The following is a 22,448-nucleotide window of genomic DNA, read 5'->3' as shown; positions in this document are numbered from 1 at the left end:
AAAATAATAAAAAAAACTTTAACACATCCTCAAAAAAAGTATAGACAAAAAACCTTCTAAGAAATCCCTGGCCAAGGATCCAGTTCATAACTCTTTTGCAGAAAACAACTGGTAAGCGTGCAGCTTTAGTATTACACACACAGCCTCGCTAGAATTGGGAAAGCTAGAAATTCCCTGACCTCATGCATCCATCAGTCTGCACTATCTTCCACTAATAAAGTCAACCAATATTGGCTGGCTTTACTGGGTCAACAACGAAGATAGTACATGCAGTGCACTCAACGTCCAAAACAGGCCCACCCTCAAAATACATTTCACTTAAGGCATATGTAAAATTCAAGAAAGCAATGCACAAAATGTTCCCTGGGTACCATAAAGTAAATGCATGCTTTGCACTGTTGTGTTCTGCAAGAAAGATGCAATTTTACAACTCTACGAAAGACAATTATCTTTCTAATGGGAAGCAGAATGCACGCCAGAGCTTACAATAATTACCAATCTGGTTAATCATCACCCTTGTCTTTCCTCTTTACTCTTATTTGCTCTTGTAAATTCTCTAGTTGGTGACTAACTAGAAAAAAATTACAAGATAAAAAGGATGATTTATTAATCTAAAATGCCACAGAAATCACATAACATTTGCTCTTCTCCTGAAAGAGGGTAAAGTTCTTACACATCCCCTCAGTGCGACAGCTAAGAACTGAAAACCCATGATCACGTTGGCCTTTCTTGACTTCTCTGCTGATTCCCCCCCCATCTACACAGTAAAAACACAATCTCTCCCTATATATGCCAGAGTAAGGAAAGATGGGTTTTGCTGTAGATTGTTCTAGAATTTGATAGGAAATAGTTATTTTTATCATATTTGACAATTTGCATAACATTAATCCTGAAGAGTTAGCTGTTTTCCCTCTAGTTTATATCTAAGATGCTGGAACAGAGAAAGAAGCAGCCCACACACAAAGCAGAAATTAGCGTGCCAACTTAATTACCTCTTCTGCAGGTATTAGTGGGAACAGAACCATTCATCTTACAAACCCGCCATTTCCTGCAATACTGTGCAAATGTCTCAGAAGAAAGTGAAATAAATACAAACAAACCAAGAGATCTGCTCTTAAGTAACATTTCTATCTCAGAAAGTACTTCAATTTTTCTGTTTAAAGGGGATTTTACGTCAGTGGCAAACACCAAGGCATTTGGTCCTCCAAGCCCCTTCCAGATATATTCTCTGTGACTCACAGGGGCTTGGGAAAGCCAATGCAATCAAAACATAAGGGAAAGGGGAAAATTAAAAAGCAAGAGACAAGGGGTTTTATTACAGAACGGTCTGTTCACATTTTTTCCCTTTACCATGTCCAGGCTGGTCTTCTAGCAGCTCCACAAGGAGTCCCAGGCACAAAACCAGCTTTGGGCTCACAACGAACCTGTAGGTTGTGACATCTGAGACCAAAGCAGCACAAAACCTTTGGGAATCTTTTCATAAATCAGGCCAGAATATCAACTTATTACTGAAACTGGGTCAGTTCCACTTGGTTTCGGGTTTCAGTTTACACAAGTCCCTGATTAACAGGAAAGTTGACATGACTTTCGTAACAGTGTGTCCTAACTGCAACAGTGGAACACTTGCCAGGAGAGCTCAGAGAAGAGAGCTAGGTGAGCCACTCTTGAGAGAAAAATCACACTTTGTATTCCAGTCCAAACGGGTTATTCCGAACTGTACTGCTTCCCACACTCCATGAAATCAGTAAAGCAGGGAAGCCATCTCCAAAAAACTGTAACAACTACATTCACAGTTTTTGTCGGTGGCCCATGAAATGCACTTGGTTTGCTCCCTGACTTAGATGAATAACCCTTAAAAAGTCTATTAAAATCAAGCATGGTGCACAGGTACGCTCTTAACATACTTGCTTTCTGTGAAATTTTGGCAGGAAACCACTTCTTGATTTTCATCCAGAAAATTCTTTTTTGTGAGTTTTAATGTGCTTTTTTAGAAGCTGGAATTATTTTCATTACCTCTCTTTCCTTTCCCCCTCTATCTGAATTGCATCTATGTTTATATGTAGAGGAGAGGGGGAGAGAGATTCCCACCCTCATTTTAATTTTCTTCCTTTTGCATAGTTTCCTCTTTTTTTCGAGTTTGACCATGAACACAGAAGATGCACTGTTGCTTACAGCATAATCACTGAGGCATGAAAATTCAATCTCCTGCTACTCCTGAGCAAAATGGAAAGTGGGTGAAAACAAGTAGAACACACTGATCTTTACAAATCTCCATAAGCCAGAGTTTTTGTTTGTTATTTCCCTTGCTTTGCATAGACAGAACAGAAAGCATATAAACTATCTTAATGTTCCCAAATACATCCCCATTGTGACCAGCCATATTCACATGTGGTCAGTTTAGGGGAGAGGAAGAAAGAAGTACCTCTCTGTTTTGTCAGTTCCATAACTGGAGGAGCTCGAGCCCCTAAATTAGAAACCTCTGAAGTTAACTGGGCTCTGAAGTTAACCTCTGAAGTTAACAGAATTTTAGATCCTCTTAGACCTAAAGCATCTAAATTCCAGAAAAACCAAGGTAGTACAGGCTTAAGCTGATCCTGTAGTTGATTCAAAACGAAATAGAAGGATAATGTTAGAAAAAAAATTGTTGGAAGGGGTGTTTGTTGGTTGTTTTTTTTTTTTTTTTAAAACCCAACATACTAGATGCAGAAACATCAGCTGAAAGCCTCATTTTCAAAGCCAACATAAGAGAGATCCCTTTATTGCCGAAAACCTTCTTTCATCAAATCTCACCCACAAAATCTCCCCATCTGGGAATTGCCTATCTCTGCAGAAAAGCTTAGTGATCAATTGACAAGTACTGTCTCAAACTCGTGAAGTTATGATTCCAGAGCAAACCACATTTCATTTTTATATAATGTATAGAATAAATATAACAACATATTATACATTTGTATGTACAAATACTATCTACATTTGACACATCCACCTTCAAGGCTTAATAACATTTAAAGGAAGCAAAACTTCAAAAAATCATCATCCAACATACACATACAAAGAGGTTGGCAAAAAAAATAGTAGTGTTTGCATTGCTCCCGAGAAGAATTCAAAACTGTTAGGAAGAATGCTAGAAACTAAAAAAGTGGAACTTGGAAGTGGATTTTCATCATCCTACTTGTCTGGTCCTCATCCCTGTTGCTGTTCTATTTGCCTCTTCCCCCATCAAGTCAATTTGTCTCAAGGCAATCTGGGTTTATATCTCTCCAGGATATTACCTCAAGATAAGAATCAAGGCTCTGATCTGAATGATTTCATCACTAACCTCTCCCCATTAGAAGAGCTCCAACCTTAACAGAAATTAGTAAACATTTTTTAATCCTGTATTGAATTTCGCTTTGCAGTATGCTCTCCTAGACATTATTTATACTTCAGGGAGTGCTTTCATGCAGTATCCAAGCAACAAATAGAAGCAAAAATGCAAGGCACATTGCAGATTTGGCTGAATAAATAAAATAAATACAGAAACATCACTAGTTAGATGCTAAAGACGCAAGACGAGAACATTCTCTTCTACATATGCATTTTTTGTGGAAAGAATTCTTTTAAATTCTAGGCTCATGACTAGGTTTTGAAATGCATCCACAGCCACCTGATAAAAGTAATGATTTTTTTTTTAAATTAATTGCCATTATTGGCACGTAGTTTCTATAAACAAGTAAACCTTTCCACTAAGACGACTCAGCAAAATATCTAAAAACAATCTCATTATTTCAATGAAGGGTCATTAATAGTTATCCCATGGTTTCATTGTATTACATATCTCCAAAACATTGATTCCAACAGCAAAGAACATCATAGTCTTTTCAGTCTTCAGGTTTCCCACGGTGGGCCGCTATGGGTCAGATTCCTAGCTGTAAGTTGGCATGGTCTCACAGAAGCCCAGGGAAGTTTACCAGCTGCCAATCTGGGTGGCAGGTCTCCTCCTAAAATCATCAACTTCAGCATGATTTTATCCCAGCTCTACTATTGTGCCTGGCTTAGCTCTCACTGACTACACCAGGGGTATCTCAGAGTGAGTATTTTTCCTTTCTTTGAGCAGCTGATGCAGCCAGAGCATTTTACTCCCCTTCGCAAATCCTACCCCGCCTCTCCCTGCTGGCCTTGCCTGTCCCTGCTTCAGCTGATGCAGAACGCTACATCTCACTCATCTCAGAGTTACGGGGAGCCAAAAGCACGTCCCCCAGCGCTTCTACTCCTTCCTGATGCCATGGTGATGAACGGATGATGAAAACTAAAATAGACAGGAGAGTGCTGTGCTGTGCCAGTCTGGGAATTAAAGCATAGTTCTCACCTAAAATCAGTGCAAGTAAGGAAGCACACTATGAAAGTTAGTGCAGTGCCAATGTGTCTAATACCCAGGTATGATAAAGGAGATTTACCTGCTTTCAGGATTACCCTCATGGACATTTCATTGCTAATATCCTAAAAGCAAATACGCGTACGCACACACACACACAGTAAGCACACATACATTAGTTTTCCATCTTATTCCTCTAGGTACAGATGGCTTTTAATATTTAATCACTTCTAAACTACAGTACAGAATTCTCTTCTGGCCTTATTTTGCTAAATTACTGAATTGCTGTCCAAGCAGAGTCAGCCCTTTGTGAATAAGGGTTGGCATACGTCTGGAGTTCTCCACGAGAAACTATGAGAAGCAGATATGGTACCTGTATTCCAGTCCAGGAGCTTAATGCACAGGAATTCAAAGATCGAAAGATTGATCAATACAGGCTCATTTGCTGACAAGACACTGCGCTCTCCCATGTACATGTCCAACTCAATATTGCTTAGTCTTGAAAGAATTTAATCAGAGATGTAAAATGACCGCAGCTGTCAGACTTTCCAGGGTGGGGCTGCCAGCAACACTTCCTATCCTGCTCCCGCCCCAAAGAAGCAAAAAGACTATTTTTCCAGCTCCACTTGTCCTGCCTGAGCAGTCTCTGCCGGATTACAGTTATTCACCAGAACGCAATCACTTTCGTGCATCACACTGTTACTAAGTAATCATAAATACTATCCATAAAGCAGACAAGCATTTATGATTCCAGAAAATTCCTAAGTTACATCAGCAGTACTTTTTTCCAGAAGCTTAGCTCTACACTCAGGAAGCTGTATCAGACCACAGATCTGGTATCTAATCAGACTACAAAGAATCTGACTTACACCTCCACGTAGTTTGCACACTACTTGCTTGATTCTAAAGAGAGAGAACAAACCCACAAACTATGCATAACCGGTACCAAAAATCATGTTACTATAGCAATGAGATACAAATGATCTCTGTACCAAATTACATGTTTGATGGGACATCACTGAATACAAGTTGTTCATGTTTACTTGAAAGTTATTTTATGTACTGTAGGCATACAGTGACACTTCTTTTTGGGTCAGTCTACTGTTGAGCTTTAAAAGACAAATGCTAGGAACAAAATATTATTTATTGGCTGGGTTTTGCTATTTGCTTTAGAACCAGTTCTCCAACAGCAACTTTAAAAGCCAACACATTAATCAGTGGTGACAGATGGGCTAAGCTTTTTCTCGTTTCCTGAGAAGAGCACAGTGTTCATCAGTAGTCACAGCCCGTGCTGCAGGTGACATGCGTAGTACACCAGGCTCTCCACTGCCACGCTTTCTCCCTTGATGCCTGCATGACACGGAACACACAAAATCATACTCCTGTTTTTAACACCAGCCTCCTACAGATTCTGGTTAAGTACTGCAGCTTAGAAACTACAGCTGAAAAATTGTTCCAAAATTAAAATCCAGAAGGAAAGCACTGGGTGAGGTCGACATTTGGAAAAGCTTTCGTTGAAATAATTCCATCAGCTTTCATCTGAGCAAAATAAGATTTTTCAAAATAAGCCCTTTCATGCTGACTTGAAAGGCCTGCATTAGGCCTTTGGCCGCTAAACAAAACCATGAACTAATAACCAGCACTGCCACACCAGTGCTGAGAAGATGTACCTGCAGTTTCATTGCTGTGAGGTTTTTAATTTCTGTGTAGTGTCAAGTGAATCCTTCACATGCCCGTCAAACCAGCAAACTGCTGAGTTCTCTTTCCTTAACCACTTGCTGTTATTAAAAATAGTGCACTGATTTTCAAGTCCGAGATAGCTCAGGTACTGGAAATTCATGAATTGTACTGCAACAGATTATTCTCGGCGTGTTCTTTCAAAACCAAGAATAAACCAAAGGTTTGTTCTCTCAAACTCTAATTCATTGTATTTTGTCCTTTTTTATTGACTTGAGACCTGAAACTTCATTCTGACCATGCAGATTTTTTTTCTCTTTAGTGTATACTCAGAGTGAAACAGTGGAAACTTTGCTAGGAGAGATATGCTAGACAGCAGGGACAAGCAGGTGCATGATACCTGAAGAGTACTACATGTTGGATCTTTCTTTTCGCTTTTCCGGGAGGTTGTTCTGCTGACTTTTAGCACTGGAGCTGTGGGGGGAATGGTACAAATACCAGGGCCAAAAGGGCTAACTAGCCCCACATGCTACCCAGAACTTTCCATTGCAAGTTTTCTATCTTTTTTTTATCCTTAAGAAATGGTTATGTTGGTATATCAAAAACTTTTTAGTAGTATAACTTCAGTAACAACTTCAACGATTTTGCCCTTTTGCTTCTGGGAGAATTTAAGTTACTGGCATGAATTACAAGCCTAGTTTCTCTCTGTGCAACTGGGACAACTAAGGAAAGCTGCATGACGAATGCAGTCTCCTTACCTGTACCCCCCTGTAAGGTTCATGAACACTGTGACACGTAACACTAGCAAGTGTCCTGACCTGCGCGCAGTCAGGTGGAGCTCAGAAATGAATGCACAGCTTCATCTGCCCTGTGCTAAGAAGATATGCCTCTGTTATTCCATAAACTTTGAAACTATTTTTAATTCGTATGCCAGGCAGCTGAGTCACAGACCTTCTGGTCACTCAGGTGAACCCAGAGGACAAAAGGGCAAAATACAAATGAGCAGAAAAGCGAGTAACTTTAGCCAAGCATTTTTTAATATCGAATTAGCTAACTGAAGAAACGGAAAGTTTTGGAGGTGACAATTCTTATACTACCTGAAAAACATCATCTGAGACAATGAGCACGGTACATCTGAATGTCATAGTCCCAGACTGAGTGTGAAAAATTCTGCTGAACAACTGAACTGTTTATTAAGGCTTTCGTAAGAGCTCTATGCACCAAGGCGCTGCACAGCAAATCTTGTTAGCTAATGGTCCTTGATAGACGAAATCTAACACCAGAGGATTTGTGAATGAAGAATTTTGCACAAACATGATACCTTTTTGGCTTCTACAGAACAGGTAGAATTACCTGGTCTTCCAGCAAGACCTTCCAAAGAACCACAGAAAACAAGGACAGGTGAAAGATCGTTTCCTACAGTGGGATATCTTACTTTACGAAGTAGAGATCAGTTACCTTCTTCTCATATCAGTTGCAGAGTGAGTTAGTTCAACATGAATGGCAACCAATCTGGTTGCATATCCCTTCAAATCTGGAGTCTGATTGAAAGCTGAGTTCCCAGATGATTTATTTGTTTTAAACTGAAACAATCCTTCGCTTTCTGGTTTTCACAGTATATAGACCACTTTAGTAATATCAGTTATCAGCTGCTATGCTGACTACAGTGCTTTTCTACTATTATTGTATCATACCTGCTTTAACTGAGCTTTTCTCCAATATATTTGTCTATCCTGATCACTGATTATTCTGACCAGCATCTCCCACTTTGCTCTTTAAATATTTCAGCATCCTGCTGGACCATGGGGCCATTACAATTCTTTCTAGAACAGAATATTAAATTCTGGTTACAGAACTCACTTCTTGCCTACCCATTCTCCACCTTTACCTTAAATTACAGTAAACTGGGCTTAATACAAGATGGCAGCTTCAGAGAAGAGGCACTTCACAACTTGTTGAAGAATGTGGACAGGCGATGCTTGCACCAACAGAAAGATTCACATTGAATATACAGCCATTAGTCAAGCACTGTAAAATGCCTACAGCTGTTCTATTTTTGAAGGCAACAGCTTGTATCTTATAGGTGGGGAAGAAAGAACCAGCACCTGGTCTCTTCATTTTGAAACCTTTCATACTAGGAACAAGGAGATAATGACGCACCATGCATTTCATGAACTGCAAGATGTTGACAGTCTTTTGATTTATCTCGTCACTCCAATGAAAGGCAGATATACAGAAAGAGCTGGACATCCACAGGCACTCTTTTGATACAACTAATCTAGGACCTCTGGAAAGAAAAGCACTGTTGTCAGAAGATGGCCAGTCTTTGAGGTGTGGGAAGACGCCCGTGTCCACAAAGAGCAAGTGCCCATCTAAGTCAGACTGGAGTGTTACGCAGTGAATCTGGGCCCTGCAAGTGGTGCACAACTACTACTGCTTCCAAGAGCAGTGAAATTCACCCAGAAGAAAGTGATGGTGGAACAGGCCGTCAAATTTTAGAGCCCAGAAGAGCCTCCTGATATCACTTAGTGTGGCTTTGTGTGCACTACCAGCCACAGGCTTTCACACAGTGATTATTGTGTCTGATCCTGTGACAAGCTGCTGAATTAAAGTACACCTTTCCAGAAAAAGCTTCTTTCAATTTAAAGACTACAACGAAAGAGATTATTACTATCCCAGCTCCAGGCTGCAAGGTGATTTCCCTAGCTATTAAAAACCTGGAAGTGCCTGCCTTTCTGGGGAGATGCAAGGGAAGATTACCCACCAGGCAGCATATCCAAAAATACACGCTGAAAGGTGCCAGGAGCATCATGGCTCAGCCTTTAACTATAACCTTTGATTTGCAATACAAACCTCTCTTCGTTCTTCTCTCCCTGCATCATGATTAGGCTTTCAAGCAGTGCTGCAGCAGTGCAGTCTGCTAAGCCGAGTTTTGGCAGCACACAGCAGTCTCAACACTAGAGAATTACAGGTATGAAATGTATCAAATTAAAATAGCTATGAGTAACACTTAAAAAAAAATAAAGACATCATACTCTGGGAAAATGTTTAAATATGCCTCTGAATCAAATCTTCAGCAAAATTATTCGCTTTGACATTGGTATTTGTTTTAAGCTATCTAAATAATTCAAGTACTTTCCTTACATTACTTCTCCTTGAAATAAGAGTTTCATGTTTATTATTCATTACTCAGGTGGGGAGCTCTGCTTGCCATAAAAGCAAGTAGAACAACGAACTGCAGTAAAGGCTAGATCTCAGACCCAAATGTGGCTAATGAGCTTTGTAACAAATGCTCTTCCCACCCAAGGAATATAATATAACCTACAACCACTAACACACCAGGAGTAAAATAGTTTCTTCCTCAAAAAAGATCAAACTATATTAAAAAAAAAACAAACAAACAAAAAAACCCAAACACAAGTCAAGATTCTTCCCATCTACCCCCAATCTACCACCACAGGCATCAGTCAAGCTGCTTCTGACCCCGCTCAGCACAGCCCCGTTCCAGGTCAGGCATTTTACCTGTAATTTCAAATGCACACTGTCATGAGAACTGCTGTAATTAAGTCTTCTAAAGATAGCAAAATTCTACACACATCCTTTCGGCGAGCAGTTCCATTAAGCTGATATGATTACTATCCTCAGTAAGAGTTATACGATCTGCTCTCTGCCCACCTGTGTGAACTACTTCATTTCCCTGTTGCTCAGCTCCAAACCTGATCCTGCCCTGTGCCTGGCACGTAAAGGTGTTCTGCATCTAATGCACTCCCACTGCTGGCATCAAGAGGAGAAAGGGCACACTGTGCTCCAGAGTCAGTCTCATCGGAATCACAAATGCAACAGATGATACCTTTGTCTCAGTACAGTTAATTTAATAAACCTGTTTTAACAAGTTACAAAGTGTTGGGTTTAAAACAGTCCTTGTAACTAAAATTTCACTAGCAGAAAGCTCAGCATATTTTGAGCTGTTTTCCATGCTTACAGTATGTCCCACGCTATTGAGGCATTTTGTTCAGAGGTCAGGAATGTGGGCATGCTACCATAAGAGTCAGGAAATCATTTACAGAATGCATAAAAATTGCTTTGCAGGGCAATGCTTCAGAGCTGAGAGGACATGACATAATCTCCTTGCTGCAGAAATAAATTTGGTTAATGTACAGCCTCTAATATGCAATAATCAAATGTTTAAAAAAAAAAAGACCCAATCAAATTTCACTTCGCTGCTGACGAGAGTGTAATTCACCAGAAGACAGCATGCAGTTCATAATCTCTGCTTCTGCTTCTTCAGAAAAATTTGTAGTTTAAGTATTATTTACTAAATGACAACTATCTCCATCTACCACATTCCTCCATTTCTTGACAGGTGAGATGTTTTCAACACCTGCAAATGAAGATATTTTGAAGCAGAATTTTGTTATCCTTCTGATTTTTTCCAAATCTGGAAACCAACGTCATTGCCAATCACAGAAACCTAATCAAAACAATTTGAATACAGAGGCAAAATGGTTATTATCTGATGACACTGGTGAGGTGGGAAACAGAGTCAGTACAACCTTCTAATTACAAAAAACAAAGACACAGATGAAATTTCTGCTGTCCTGTGCTTACACCAATGAAGTCTCCACAGCAAATCTGAACAGCCAATGTTTGCAAAATGTTAGATATGAGCACATCCTGCAAAGCAACATGAGACCATCATGTCCCACTGATGTCATAGACAAAACAATCTCAAAAATTGTTTGGTCAAACTGCACTCGACCTCAGGGAAATTTCAGCTCTAGTTTACCAACAAGGTGCAGGCACTGCAGATAGACAGTATCCCATACTATCACATAAATACACAGCATCAGTTTTGCTCATGTGATCAGTGCTTACCAGCTAGGGCCTTGATGCGGGATCGTTCAAACAGTCGAGCAGAACTATTTTCATTGTCCCAGTCATCGACATCCCAGCGGTTGTTGACATCGCTGTACTGCTGTTGGATTTCAATATTGTCATAATCTGTCGCTACTGTTGTCGTCATCCTGAGTCTTCTTAACCTGTTCTCACCATCCGATTCTTCTTAAAAACCTCTGTAAAAGAAAAATACATAATAATAATTTAGACAATATACATATATTGGAAGAAAGAAGTAAAATTCCAGCTCAAGACTTCTGGTTTCAAAAATCAATGACTTTCACTCAAAGCCTGGGCACAAGCTCAAAAACAGGTTAGACACCAACCAGTTCTTTAGAAAGCAACTGAATGCTCCAAGTCTTCTTAAAAAAAAAAAAAAAAAGAAGTACTTCACAAAAGCAAGATTTCAAGCCAGTAACTTTGCTACATGCACATATCCAGAACTGTCATGTTCAACTCTGCACAAAGTGGAACACGTATGAAACAGTGCAATAAGATACTCTCACAATTGTTATTTTCAAAAGCAGCCTGTCGGCTTTATGAATCTGTGAATGTTGGCTAAAGCATATGGAGCCATGGATAAGTCTGCTAAGAAAAACCTGAAGTGCAAAGAAGACCTCAACACCTTTACAAAATGGTGCAAATTCTGACAAAAAAAATGCAAATGCTTAAAAGGTCACATAAGCATTTGACTAGCAGAAGCCTTTTAACACAGACCTGAAAAAACATTTCTTTCTGCACATGCAAATGCTGACTTTGTGACCTGTCCTGGGAATGTATTTATGAACTAATCCAGGTAAATACAACTAACTGATGCATTGGCTTTCAACTTTCCCTAGCAACAAAATGGTAGCCCACCAACGCAACTCTTTACATGAGGTTCTCCTCTTTCAGGCAGTCGGATACTGTTAGCATATTCATACCGTTTTCCAATTGGAATTTGCATGTACTTATCAGCACTAAATATAAAAGATCCTAACACCTCCTCTAGGGGAAGAGGAGGGAGGTTATAAATGGCTACTAAACTAGGGGCTGTGAACCCTGCAGGAACAGCCATTGGCCTGGGAGCACGGATCCAAAGCTCTCCCCATCACTGGGGATGAAGTAGCAGCTGCGTCACATTCTCCTTAACCCAATCCCTCCAAAGTCAGTGCTCCGAGAGACCCAAGGAACATCCCTGAAGAGCAAGCACACAATTCACCTTTATAAAAATAATTACTTACAAAAATGCAGTTAAATATTTGGGAAAGGGGGCATGACTGGGTTTTAATAGAAACGGTAATGTTACTGGAAGACTTAAGAGAGTACCTGAGAAAAATCTCTAATTTTGTGGATCAGCTGGCGGAGAGGGCACAAGCCACCCTTCCGCTGGCCCGGCCATCTGGTGCCACCTACTGACGCAGGGGAGCAGGGCACGGCACCGCATCTCTTCCTCCCACATCCCCATCTCACCACATCCCTGACAGGGGGTAAATGGATGGCTTTAACAGGCCCCACATTCAGTCCAAAAAATGTGGAGATCCCGCAGCTGACATAAATGCAACTCACAGGGGAAAAACAACATATTTACTATCACTGCTCATGCACTCAAGAGGCATTAATTTTCCAGATGGTCCTAGGATAAAAAGGCCAGGTTAATTTTCTCCTATTCCCCACCACAGATGAGAAGGTTCCTCATATATTTACTTGCAAAATACCTGCTTCGTTTTGCACAGAAAGAGGAATCGAGCCGCACTCATGGCTGTTACCAAAGCCCATTTGTGAGCAATTCACTTTCACACGAGGTGGGAAGAAACCGCTTTAGTTATGGTAAGCTGCCAACAGACTGAAAGAATACGGAAAAAAAAACTTGCTCTGGGAAAGGTCTTAAAATGATACTCCTTCGTTGCACATGCCTAGGCTGACATTTTCCAGCAGGGAGCTCTGGGGATGGATGGGTCCTTCCTCGGCCAGACGCATTCTGCTGTGACGAACAAACGAAAGGATGGAGGGAAAGGATGGAGGCAAAGATGGGGGAAAGGATTAAGTTCCACCCAAAACATTTCTGCACAGCGTTCACTACCTGATCCTCATCTATGATCAGCGCTGCACAAAAGCCTCCCATTGATTCCTGTACACAGGCAGAAATCATGGTTAATTCCAATTAAATCCATGGAGTAACCGTGGTATAAACAATGAGAGGAATCAGACTGTTCTACAGCATCAGTTTCAATCTTTTCAGCTTTCTGTATTCATCAGAGCCCAATGAAGAGTAGGATATACGCCACTGGAAAAGCAGTAGCTCAAACTATGAAAATAAAAGCAGTGACACTAAAAACAGGATGCAGCAACATGCTACTTCAGTATAGATGCTACAAACCATCAGATTTCATTTATTTCTATATCATCTGTGTTTAGATGTACACATAACTGGATCCAGAATAAATTCAACTATAACCTGTGCTTTATCACTGCTCTTACTCTTCTTGAGCACCACACAAGCAAAATCTATCCCAGATAAAGCTAAACTGAGCATGAAACAGGGCTTCTTATCCCACACCTATAGGGCTGGAAAACCTGCATCTTTGTTGTGATTCTGTAAAGATGCTGAAAATCAAAGCAGCGCCTCTTTCACTGGCTGACATCAAGCTCCCTTTTTCTGGGACGTGCCTCAGCGACACAGGGGACAGCAGGGAGGGGTAGCAGCGACACGCTGCCACGATAAAAACAAGTACCCTGCAGCAAAGCACTTCTGTGGTGAGGTGAGGATAACACAATTCAATCCTAACTGAAATAAGCTGCCCTACCTTCTCCCAAAGAAAGACCCAGCTACATAATCTGCAACCATCGCCTTAAGCCTGTGCTGAAAAACAATTTTTCTTAAGACTCCTGCTGCAGTTCTGGTCCAGCATGCCCCCCTGCTGCCTCCGGAAGATAAACACAAGCTCCAGCAGAAACCTCCAGGCTTCTTACTACAGAAATGGAGGTCCTGCAGATGGGCTGAGCTACAACAGCAAATCTTGTTTCTAAGTTATGGGTGTCCCTATCTGACAAACGGAAACACCAACACTGTCTGCAGCTGCCCAGAGAGTAACAGGGGAAAATGTCTGAGAATTTTTCTGGAGCTCTTAATGTAGCCAAGTTCACTATTAATGACCTCAAGTGAGATCTGTCCTTCATAAAATTAGCCCTGCAGTTGAAAGACACAAGCTAAAAAAACCCTGTGTATGTAACATACTCATACATGTAACATATATTTACATATTTATTTTAAGCCCAACATGTTACTTGCACTAACTGCTGCTCAATACCATAATTCTATTTCGTCAGACCTCCCCTGCTCGATCATTTCAACAAGTACTTTGTGAGTAGTGATTTGTTTTATTGACTGTGTAGTCAGCAGAAAGCAGGAGACAGTTGCATTGTGTCCCATTAGCTTACTGCAGCACTCTCCACTCATGCGCAAAGCGCCCACTGACACCCTTGCAAGAAATCACTATAGAATATGTAGCACAAGCAGAAAGCACAGGAACAGAAGAAACCTCGTGCTCCAGCAGGAACAACCTTTGTAATTCAAACATCCTGGCCTGGCTTTAAGCTGAAATACCAATCTAATAAAGGAACAATGTTTTCTACGGAGAGCCAAATGAAACATGAATTTCAGCTGTCAACGTTCTGAGGGGTCTTAATACAGAGGACTCCGAGCTGACCCATTCTCAGAACACAACAGACACGAGCGTACTTATAACAAGGTGTTTTAGAAACGGCAGGTCCCAACTTCATTACCGTTCACAATTCAGACCCAGACTTTAAGTGGCCTTTACAAAGGGCTTAAAAGCAAACAGGTATTGGGATTTCTCAGCTGGTCCACATCCTCCTAAACTCACATGCCAGCGCAGCGTACACCTGGGCCTTGGAGACATTATCAGGCAATTACAGGGATAAGCAAGCACATGGGTGAACTAATAAATAGCATGCAACTGCTCCAGTCCCCAAAATACTCCTCACAAACCCACCATGATGGGCAAAGAAAGGCTTTGTAAATTTGAAAACTTCTGTCTTCATTGATAAAATATAACACTATTGCCTTCTGCAGTTGATACAATACTAGAAGACCTCATGAGACTAAAAAGATCAAACCATTTCATTTCAAAGCATTCTTTAAAATGTATTGCATAATTTGAGGGCGGGGAGGTTGGCATTATCTTCAAAAAGAAGAAATGGCTTAAAGAAAGAATCAGCTACCAGGAAGAGCATTTTCTCAGACAATTTTCAAAGGCAATATCCAGGGGTCAGACCTTTTGTATTTACTTTCATAAATAAACCAGATTCTGCTCTGTTTGTTTCTCAGATAATAGAAAATAAACAGTTTTATTCAGACCATCTGAAGAATGAATTCATTTTAAAAAAATTCATTGGCTACTTTTAAATACAATAATGTAATTCACTAAACAGGCTAAGATTATAATCACTAAAATGCTGCCATAACCACACATCTGGAATTACTTCCTAATGGTTACATTTATCTTTAAAGTAAACGTTATTTTTTTTCAAGAGTTACTATTCTTCCATGAAACATTCTAAGCTGTAGTTCGTTTCATGTTGCTATTACTATCTAAGGATTGTCAAGAGGTTTTTATGGTGTTATGATTGAAGAAAATATATTTTGAACAGCAATCCCCAAATGGTCTCATTACTTATGTAAATAGACTATTCCCTGGCTAATGCACAGTCCAGCCTATTGCAGTGTTTCTGACCATTAAGATAAATTGTGTATGACTGAATGACTAAGAGGACTGAAAATGGGATATGGACACTTCCATCTCTAGGTTACATGGTCCAGAAACACGTATGAGCACAACCACTACAATAAAGGGAATGGTTTCTCTCCGTTTCCTACTTATCAGGTATGTACATCAAAGAAACCAAAATTACCAACCGCCTCCTTCCTGGTAGCCCTCTCTGAAACCAAGGCTGGACGAGCACAGAAATCAATTCAATTACCCTTTTTGCAGGACTTCCACCTCCGGATGCATTCACTCCCAGTCCATACTGCCTTTCTCCTCCTGATGACTCGGGACCAGGGTAATTACTCCAGCTCTTTAGCAACAAATTCATTTTAGAGTAATTATAATTATTAAAAGGAGGAAAATCTAGTTAAGATGTAACCGAACTTTGCATTTATTCTGAGCAATACTCAGCCCCCTCCTAACAGAAGCACAACAGATATTTAATTTTTTTTTTAAAATGTCATTTTAAACCCATATTTAAGCTGAAGAATGGAAATTCTTCTGAGCTCCCAGCATCCAGCCACATCTTGTCTCCCCATCAGAGTGACATGCTCGCCTTAGCTTTCACAGAAAGGAAACTGGCCTGATCACAGGTCAATAGGGACACCCTCAGAGAAGCTCAAGGCTGTACACAAAATGAGATACATACTCAAACACACACCCCCCAAGTCAAATTCTGCAAGTATTTAAAAAGTACTAGTTAGAAACTCGGAGCTCTACAGAACACCTGAATTGAAAAAGTGCAGTCCTGTGAGTAAGGCTTAGAAAGACTAGAAAATCCATGTCTCAATTCTACCCACTTCTTAACCTGAAGTCTAAGGAGCTGGTTTCCAGCCTGTCTCCGTGCTCAGCCTGAAGACCATTGCCTCGTGTTGTATGAACTGCAAGACAGGCTTTTGAGAAAGAAGCTTCCCCTGTCCTAACAGGGCAGCGTGGGCAACACAATCGCTTACATTTTGGATTGTTGTTTCAGCTGCTAAACCAATTTTAAATAATAAAAGTACTAATACAGCAAGGATTTAACTACCTTGACCTCCAATATCCTCTCTCTCGTGTGCAGGGCCTGGCTCCCAATCCCATCTTTCCTTCAACAAACAGAACTACACTGTTTCTGTGTCTTCCAACCCAAGAGTGCTCCACGAATTTTGTCTCTGCTTTCCTGCTTGCTGCCTGAGTAAATCCACTTTCTGGTGCTGACTCCGCAGGCTGTCCACGCTGTGGGACGTGGAGGCCGAGAGCTGAAAGCACCCTGAAAGGTCATAGGAAAGGGGCGGACAGCCTGTGCTACCGGGGAGTCAAATGCCACAATCAGCGTGTAGGGCACAGACACTTCAGGAATGTACAAACAAAGCAAGACTGAAGCCTCTTTATTCCCAATACAGGCTGGAAAAGCGTGCAAAGGTCATCAGAATCATGCAGCCCGTCCTTCACGCGTGAGGTCTACTTCCCACATCTCAGATAACGCATCATTTGAATGCCAGCAACCAGGGAGCTGAGTGGTTTACAGGCTCTTACTCTTCTTCGGAGGTCCCCGGGATATCATGCTCTAGCTGTGAGACTGGTACATATTACCTAAGCATTGAAACAACTTCAAAAAGCGTTTGCGCTGTTCGCCGTAAACAAAATTACAGCTCACTGTACCAGAAACCCAAGCGTTTTCAGCAGGGGTGACTGTTACACACCCGCGACCAACATGTCCAACGCACAGGACAAAGATTCAAACTGGTTCAGCAAATGCAGCGCTTACAACTAAGCACCCAGTGTCCCAGCCAAGAGCACAGATGAATTAATAACGACTGAAAAAAGTTAATTATTAATAAACCTGAACCAAATCTAAGTTTCAAACCTTGCAGTTCCAGCAAGGATCGTTGACATCTTCTGGTCTGATTCTCTCCACATTTAAAGCTACAAAATTGCACCCAGTTTCTCATCCATTACCCAGCAAATCTGTATTCCAACTTTTTTCCCCCCTGAAAACTCTAGAGTAAATTCATTGATATGCAGGGTCCAAATTTGTCCTCTGTAATCTGAGGTAGCTCCACCCAGACGAGGATATAACCCATAATGTGCCAACATTATTTGAAGGGCCTCCTAAAAACAGAAAGGGGATGGGAGGGGGAGGCTTCATATTGGTTTCATCCGAGATCAGACACATAATAGAAGCTGTGGGGTAAGACTCTCTAGGTTCCTACATTTCCCGACGGAGCATCCCAGATTAGATATTGCCTCTGAACCATCCTCCAGGAAAGTCCATGCCCCTCCAACTATACACAAACCACAAATACACCAAACCAGAAAAAAATCTGAGACATTTTAGGTAGAAAGTGGCAGTTTTTTTGAAAGAAGTTAATAAAGAGGAGTACAAAAATCAAGCAGAACAGAACATTACCACACATAAAACTTAAGGGTGGAGTAAGCACCAAATCCCTTCTGGGACTGCCCTTCCTTTTCCCCTCATCACTTGAAGAATGTAAAAGAAACACTTTTTGTCAAGCTGCTAAGGGGAGGGAGGTGGGGAGGGCTCTGGTAATCAGCCATTCGTTAGCACACTTCTAGTAAGTGATATTCTTCCACCTCTACTGAAAGGGAAAGTCTACGGTGATCCAGACAGAGGTTGGATGGTGGCACAGTCTGCACCAAGTTACAGAGGCATATAACACGCGTGAGGATTGTGTTAATAAAACTCCACATACTGTGAGTGCTAGTCCCAGGCTTCAAGAATACAACCTCCTTATCCAGTTTTTAAGCAAAACACAAAGTACTCAGCCTCCTTCCTCATGTATTTATGGTTTTCCTTCAACAATCACTGCTGGCAAGGTTTTACACAAGCTGAATCAGGGCTAAACACCATTTAATAGTTTTGTAAGGGTAACGTTCAGCTCAAATAAGTACATCACAAGCTAGCCCATGGCGGCTCAGTGAGGTCCATGGATTGAATACGGCTTCACTCAATCTCACAAGCCACCTTTATACCCAATGTGGCCAAAAGAGACATAACCCAGCATCCAAAACCTCTTGTCTTGAGAAACATCAACTGGGCGTTTTCTAAAATCTGTCATCCTATTTTCTGCTTCTAATTAAGTGAATAAAGAAGTTCCCATAGATTTCAACTTGCACAGCTCTTAGTCAATTGCTTTTAAAAAACACTTTCATCACCTTCATGGAGTCTTTCCTAAGTCAGTTAATGGCAACCTGTTGAATTAGCAGGATATCTGGGAGTGTCCTGCTACGCAAATGACTTAGGTGGAAAAAACCTGGGGGACCAGCTCAACAGCTCTGCTCTACAGTTTCTCTTCCCACCTCCATTTCTGCATCTATCATCCGGTAACTTCTGTACGCCAGTTAATATATCACCTACCCATTTTCCAAAAAAGCTGCATTTCTATGTAGGGCAACCCATCCAGAAGGTACCTTTTACAAAGCCTAAGACCAATGAAAAATATTTCCATGAAGTAAAATTCAAGTGCCAGTTCATAAGTTTTAAATAAATTTGCTGAATCTGCTATTCAAACTTTGCAGGCTTGTTCTGGTGCTTGACCAGCCAAAATCAAATGCAGCTGGTCTCTTTGAAACTGAACAGTGAAAAATAAGCAGCAAATCAGGGGCTGTATTCTGGACAGTGACTGGAATAGCATCCTGAATGTTGTTAGGGCTTTACAAGACAAGTAATACATGTTTGTGCACCTGTGTGCACTGATCTGCGGGGTCACCTGTAATGAACAGTTGGCATGCCAATACTTTTTCTGAGGAATACGCTGTCGGCAGTCCAAAAGCCCTTCAACTTTTACAGTCCATATACCTTTTTTACTATAAAACACTTCTAGAGAAAATTTTGACCATGGAATTGCCTGAACTTTTTGATTAAAAAGAAACAGCAGCAAAAACCTTCTGATGGTGGTAAATTAATATGAAGTGACTAAAACCATGAGTGAGATGGATTAACAAGATACCTACCACATATCCACAAAGAGTGCTCATAGTTGTAAGCAGAATGGAATCAATAAGAACAAACCAACTGCAGTTGAAATCAAACAGGCTCCAGGTCAGCTCTGTCCCTTCTGAAATTACAGGAAGAACCTTTCTTATGGAGACTCCCACTGTCAAGATCACACTTACTGTGACACACACTTCAGCACCTCTCAGATATTTCCCAGTTACAACAGAAGAGAAAAGGAAGTTAAAATATGGCTGTCTCCATATTTATGAATTGACACCTACGCCAGCAGATTTTTAGAGACATGCCATGGAGACAGCACCTTGTTTCAAAGGAACTTTCAGATTTCAAACCACCTTGTGATTTCGTTAAAAGCCTCTGCATTTGACCCTTCTCAATCCTGATCATGGAGCAAGGCAGAGGTGCACCTTCCAAATGCCTCTAAAGAATCCAGCTGAAAGTACTCGTGGATGAATACGCTGGGTCTTTAAGCTGGTGAAGGGCACCTGGAACATCTTGCCTAATGGTCCGGCGGGAAGGAAAGCTGACATATTTCAATAGTTATCAACAGGCTTCCAAAGAAACTACCAAAAAGATTCCTTCCACAGTCACTGAGAATTTAAAGAACAATATTTAGTATTATCATGTTCTAGAAGTTATCTGTGGGTTGACCTTCAGCAAAAGAATGTGAAAATATAGGGCAATTGTCTACAATGGTATTTACCTTTTTCTTCAGTGGAACAAAACAGTCTTTTTTAGTATTCTTCAAGTGCTTATGCAGAGCAGAGTTCCAATGAAAACCAGTTAGCCTCAGAAACGAGCTTCTCATTTTCTGGTCTCTACTCTCTCATGACCCAGCTTAAGAGAAACAGAGCACCGACCGTTGGAAACCAGCTGTGTGTCAGTAAAGGACTGAAAACTGAGACACTCCCACTGCCCGAAGTCTGTCAGGCATCAGCACAGGGAACAGTAGAAGAACCTTAACACCTCGACCCTAGCCACAACCCTGACTTGGCAGGAAGTCCCAGACAACCTGAATGCCCTTGGCAACATGACTGTTTATTTTGATCGTGCTCCAGAACTAGCGCTCCAGCAAACTGGCAATGCCAGGTGGTACCCAGCCCATCACAGGCCGCTGAGAGGCATCACAGAAATGGCACTGGCTGAAGAGTCTAGCTAGTCGGTAATCTAAAATGAAACGCTCCTTATGAAAAAATGTAAAATTCGGAAGTCACTTGATCATTCAATACATACTGTGATTGTCTACATGTCACCATGTGATTTCTATCTATAAGTTTATGTTTGTTATTTTAATTCAAATGAAGAGAGCTACAGCCAAGTTTCCGGGGATGGGAGAGGGACTAGAGATGCTGTGGCAACGTGTCTTCATCAATCATAACGCCAGAACAGGAGGTTTATGCCTCACTTCTCACTCCTACCAAGAGGGTCTTATACAGAAGTAACGGCCCTGAATTACATTTGCAGTGAGAGGACGACTGAGCCTGCCTTTGCAATGTGTGAATGCAAAAGCTAACTCAAAGCTGGCTATAGCGCATCGACGCACTTACATCCACAAGCATATTCCTCCTCCCGCGGTCTTTCTCCGGGAACCTGAGATGAGATAGCTCTGACCTCCTTACGGGAGGAGGGCTGCCAAGTCAACAGGCCTGAGGATTCAGCCAGCCAACTGCTGTCCCTCTTGCGCTTCTATTTTCCCTCTCCATTTCCACACCCCACCCTTCCTAGCCTTGTTATTAATATATCTTCCAACTTCGCTGACAGTTAATAAATGTGCCTAGTTGACTTTGTGACTGGAACCATTGGAGGTCAGGAGCATGGACCAAAGGTACAGCCTGTACAGAGAATACAAACTATTTCCCAGTCTGTTGTGCAGCAGCTGGGACACTATAAAGCTAACAGGCACAGAACAAAAAAGGGGTGCAGCAAAGGATTAATTCTTGACCAAAGTAACACTTCAAGCACTGAGACGTTTGATGGACTGGAACAAAATGAGAATACAACAGGGTATAACAGCTACTTCAAGCTAGAGAAAGAAAAGTCTATAGGACCTGGATACCACGCAGAGAGATTTGGATGAATGTCCAGGCTTACTTGCTGGGGGCGAAGCAGGGCAATGGGGGGGGAAATAGGGCAACATACAGGTGCCAGCCCAATCAACATACATTCAACCTGTTGATGAGTAGGAACGAACCAGAGCCTCTGCCCAGGCTCTGCGCCCTTTTCCCTCCCCGGGATCCCCGTGAGCTCCCGGTTTCCCTTCCACAGGGAGGAGGATGTGACGCCCACCTGGGTCATGCCGCAATGCTGAGTTGAGGCACAGCCAGGACAAGCTGCAGCCGTGGGAGGCCGAGCACGCGCACGGCTTGGCAATCCAGGTGTGCCTATGAGGGAGAAGACACAAAACAGGGAGTAATCTCAATCTATACTGCTTTACACCTAGGTAAACCTCCTCTATGTCGGAGCTTTTTGTTCTAGGGGCAGGGAAAGCATCCGTCACTCTCAGCCAAGGAGGAGAAATTCAGGAAAGACAAACTGTGCTCCTCGGATGCGCGGGTGGGGGGAGGCCTCCTGATGACAACTTCCAGGGCAGGAAGAATGAGACCGAGCTGTTTTGGCTCTGCCTCCACACTGCAGAGCAGTGGTGGGAAACCGCACCCAGGGAGACGCCTAGGGAGAAAAGGATGTTTTGTTGTGTAGGCTTTTGTTCTGGGCTTTGTTTATTAGCGATATTTCACAGCCAGGCAGGCAGAGCATGGAAGCAATTTAAAGGGCCAGCCTGGAAAAAATAACCTGCTAC

At 41.7% G+C, this 22,448-nt stretch overlaps 1 protein-coding gene across 1 annotated transcript in view; it reads right to left on the bottom strand.

The window, feature by feature from the left end:
• Positions 1-11,106, bottom strand: part of SPTBN1 (spectrin, beta, non-erythrocytic 1) — a 95,089-nt gene extending 83,983 nt beyond the window's left edge. The window contains exon 1 of the mRNA XM_009886005.1: positions 10,907-11,106. Within this exon, the coding sequence (XP_009884307.1) occupies positions 10,907-11,054 (148 nt within the window). The 5' untranslated portion in view covers positions 11,055-11,106. The remainder of the gene's footprint in view (positions 1-10,906) is intronic.
• Positions 11,107-22,448: the final 11,342 nt, after the last annotated feature.

This window comes from Charadrius vociferus, unplaced genomic scaffold (assembly GCF_000708025.1).
Source record: "Charadrius vociferus isolate BGI_N301 unplaced genomic scaffold, ASM70802v2 scaffold455, whole genome shotgun sequence".
NCBI lineage: Eukaryota > Metazoa > Chordata > Aves > Charadriiformes > Charadriidae > Charadrius > Charadrius vociferus.
This window is presented reverse-complemented; position numbering and strand designations above follow the sequence as displayed.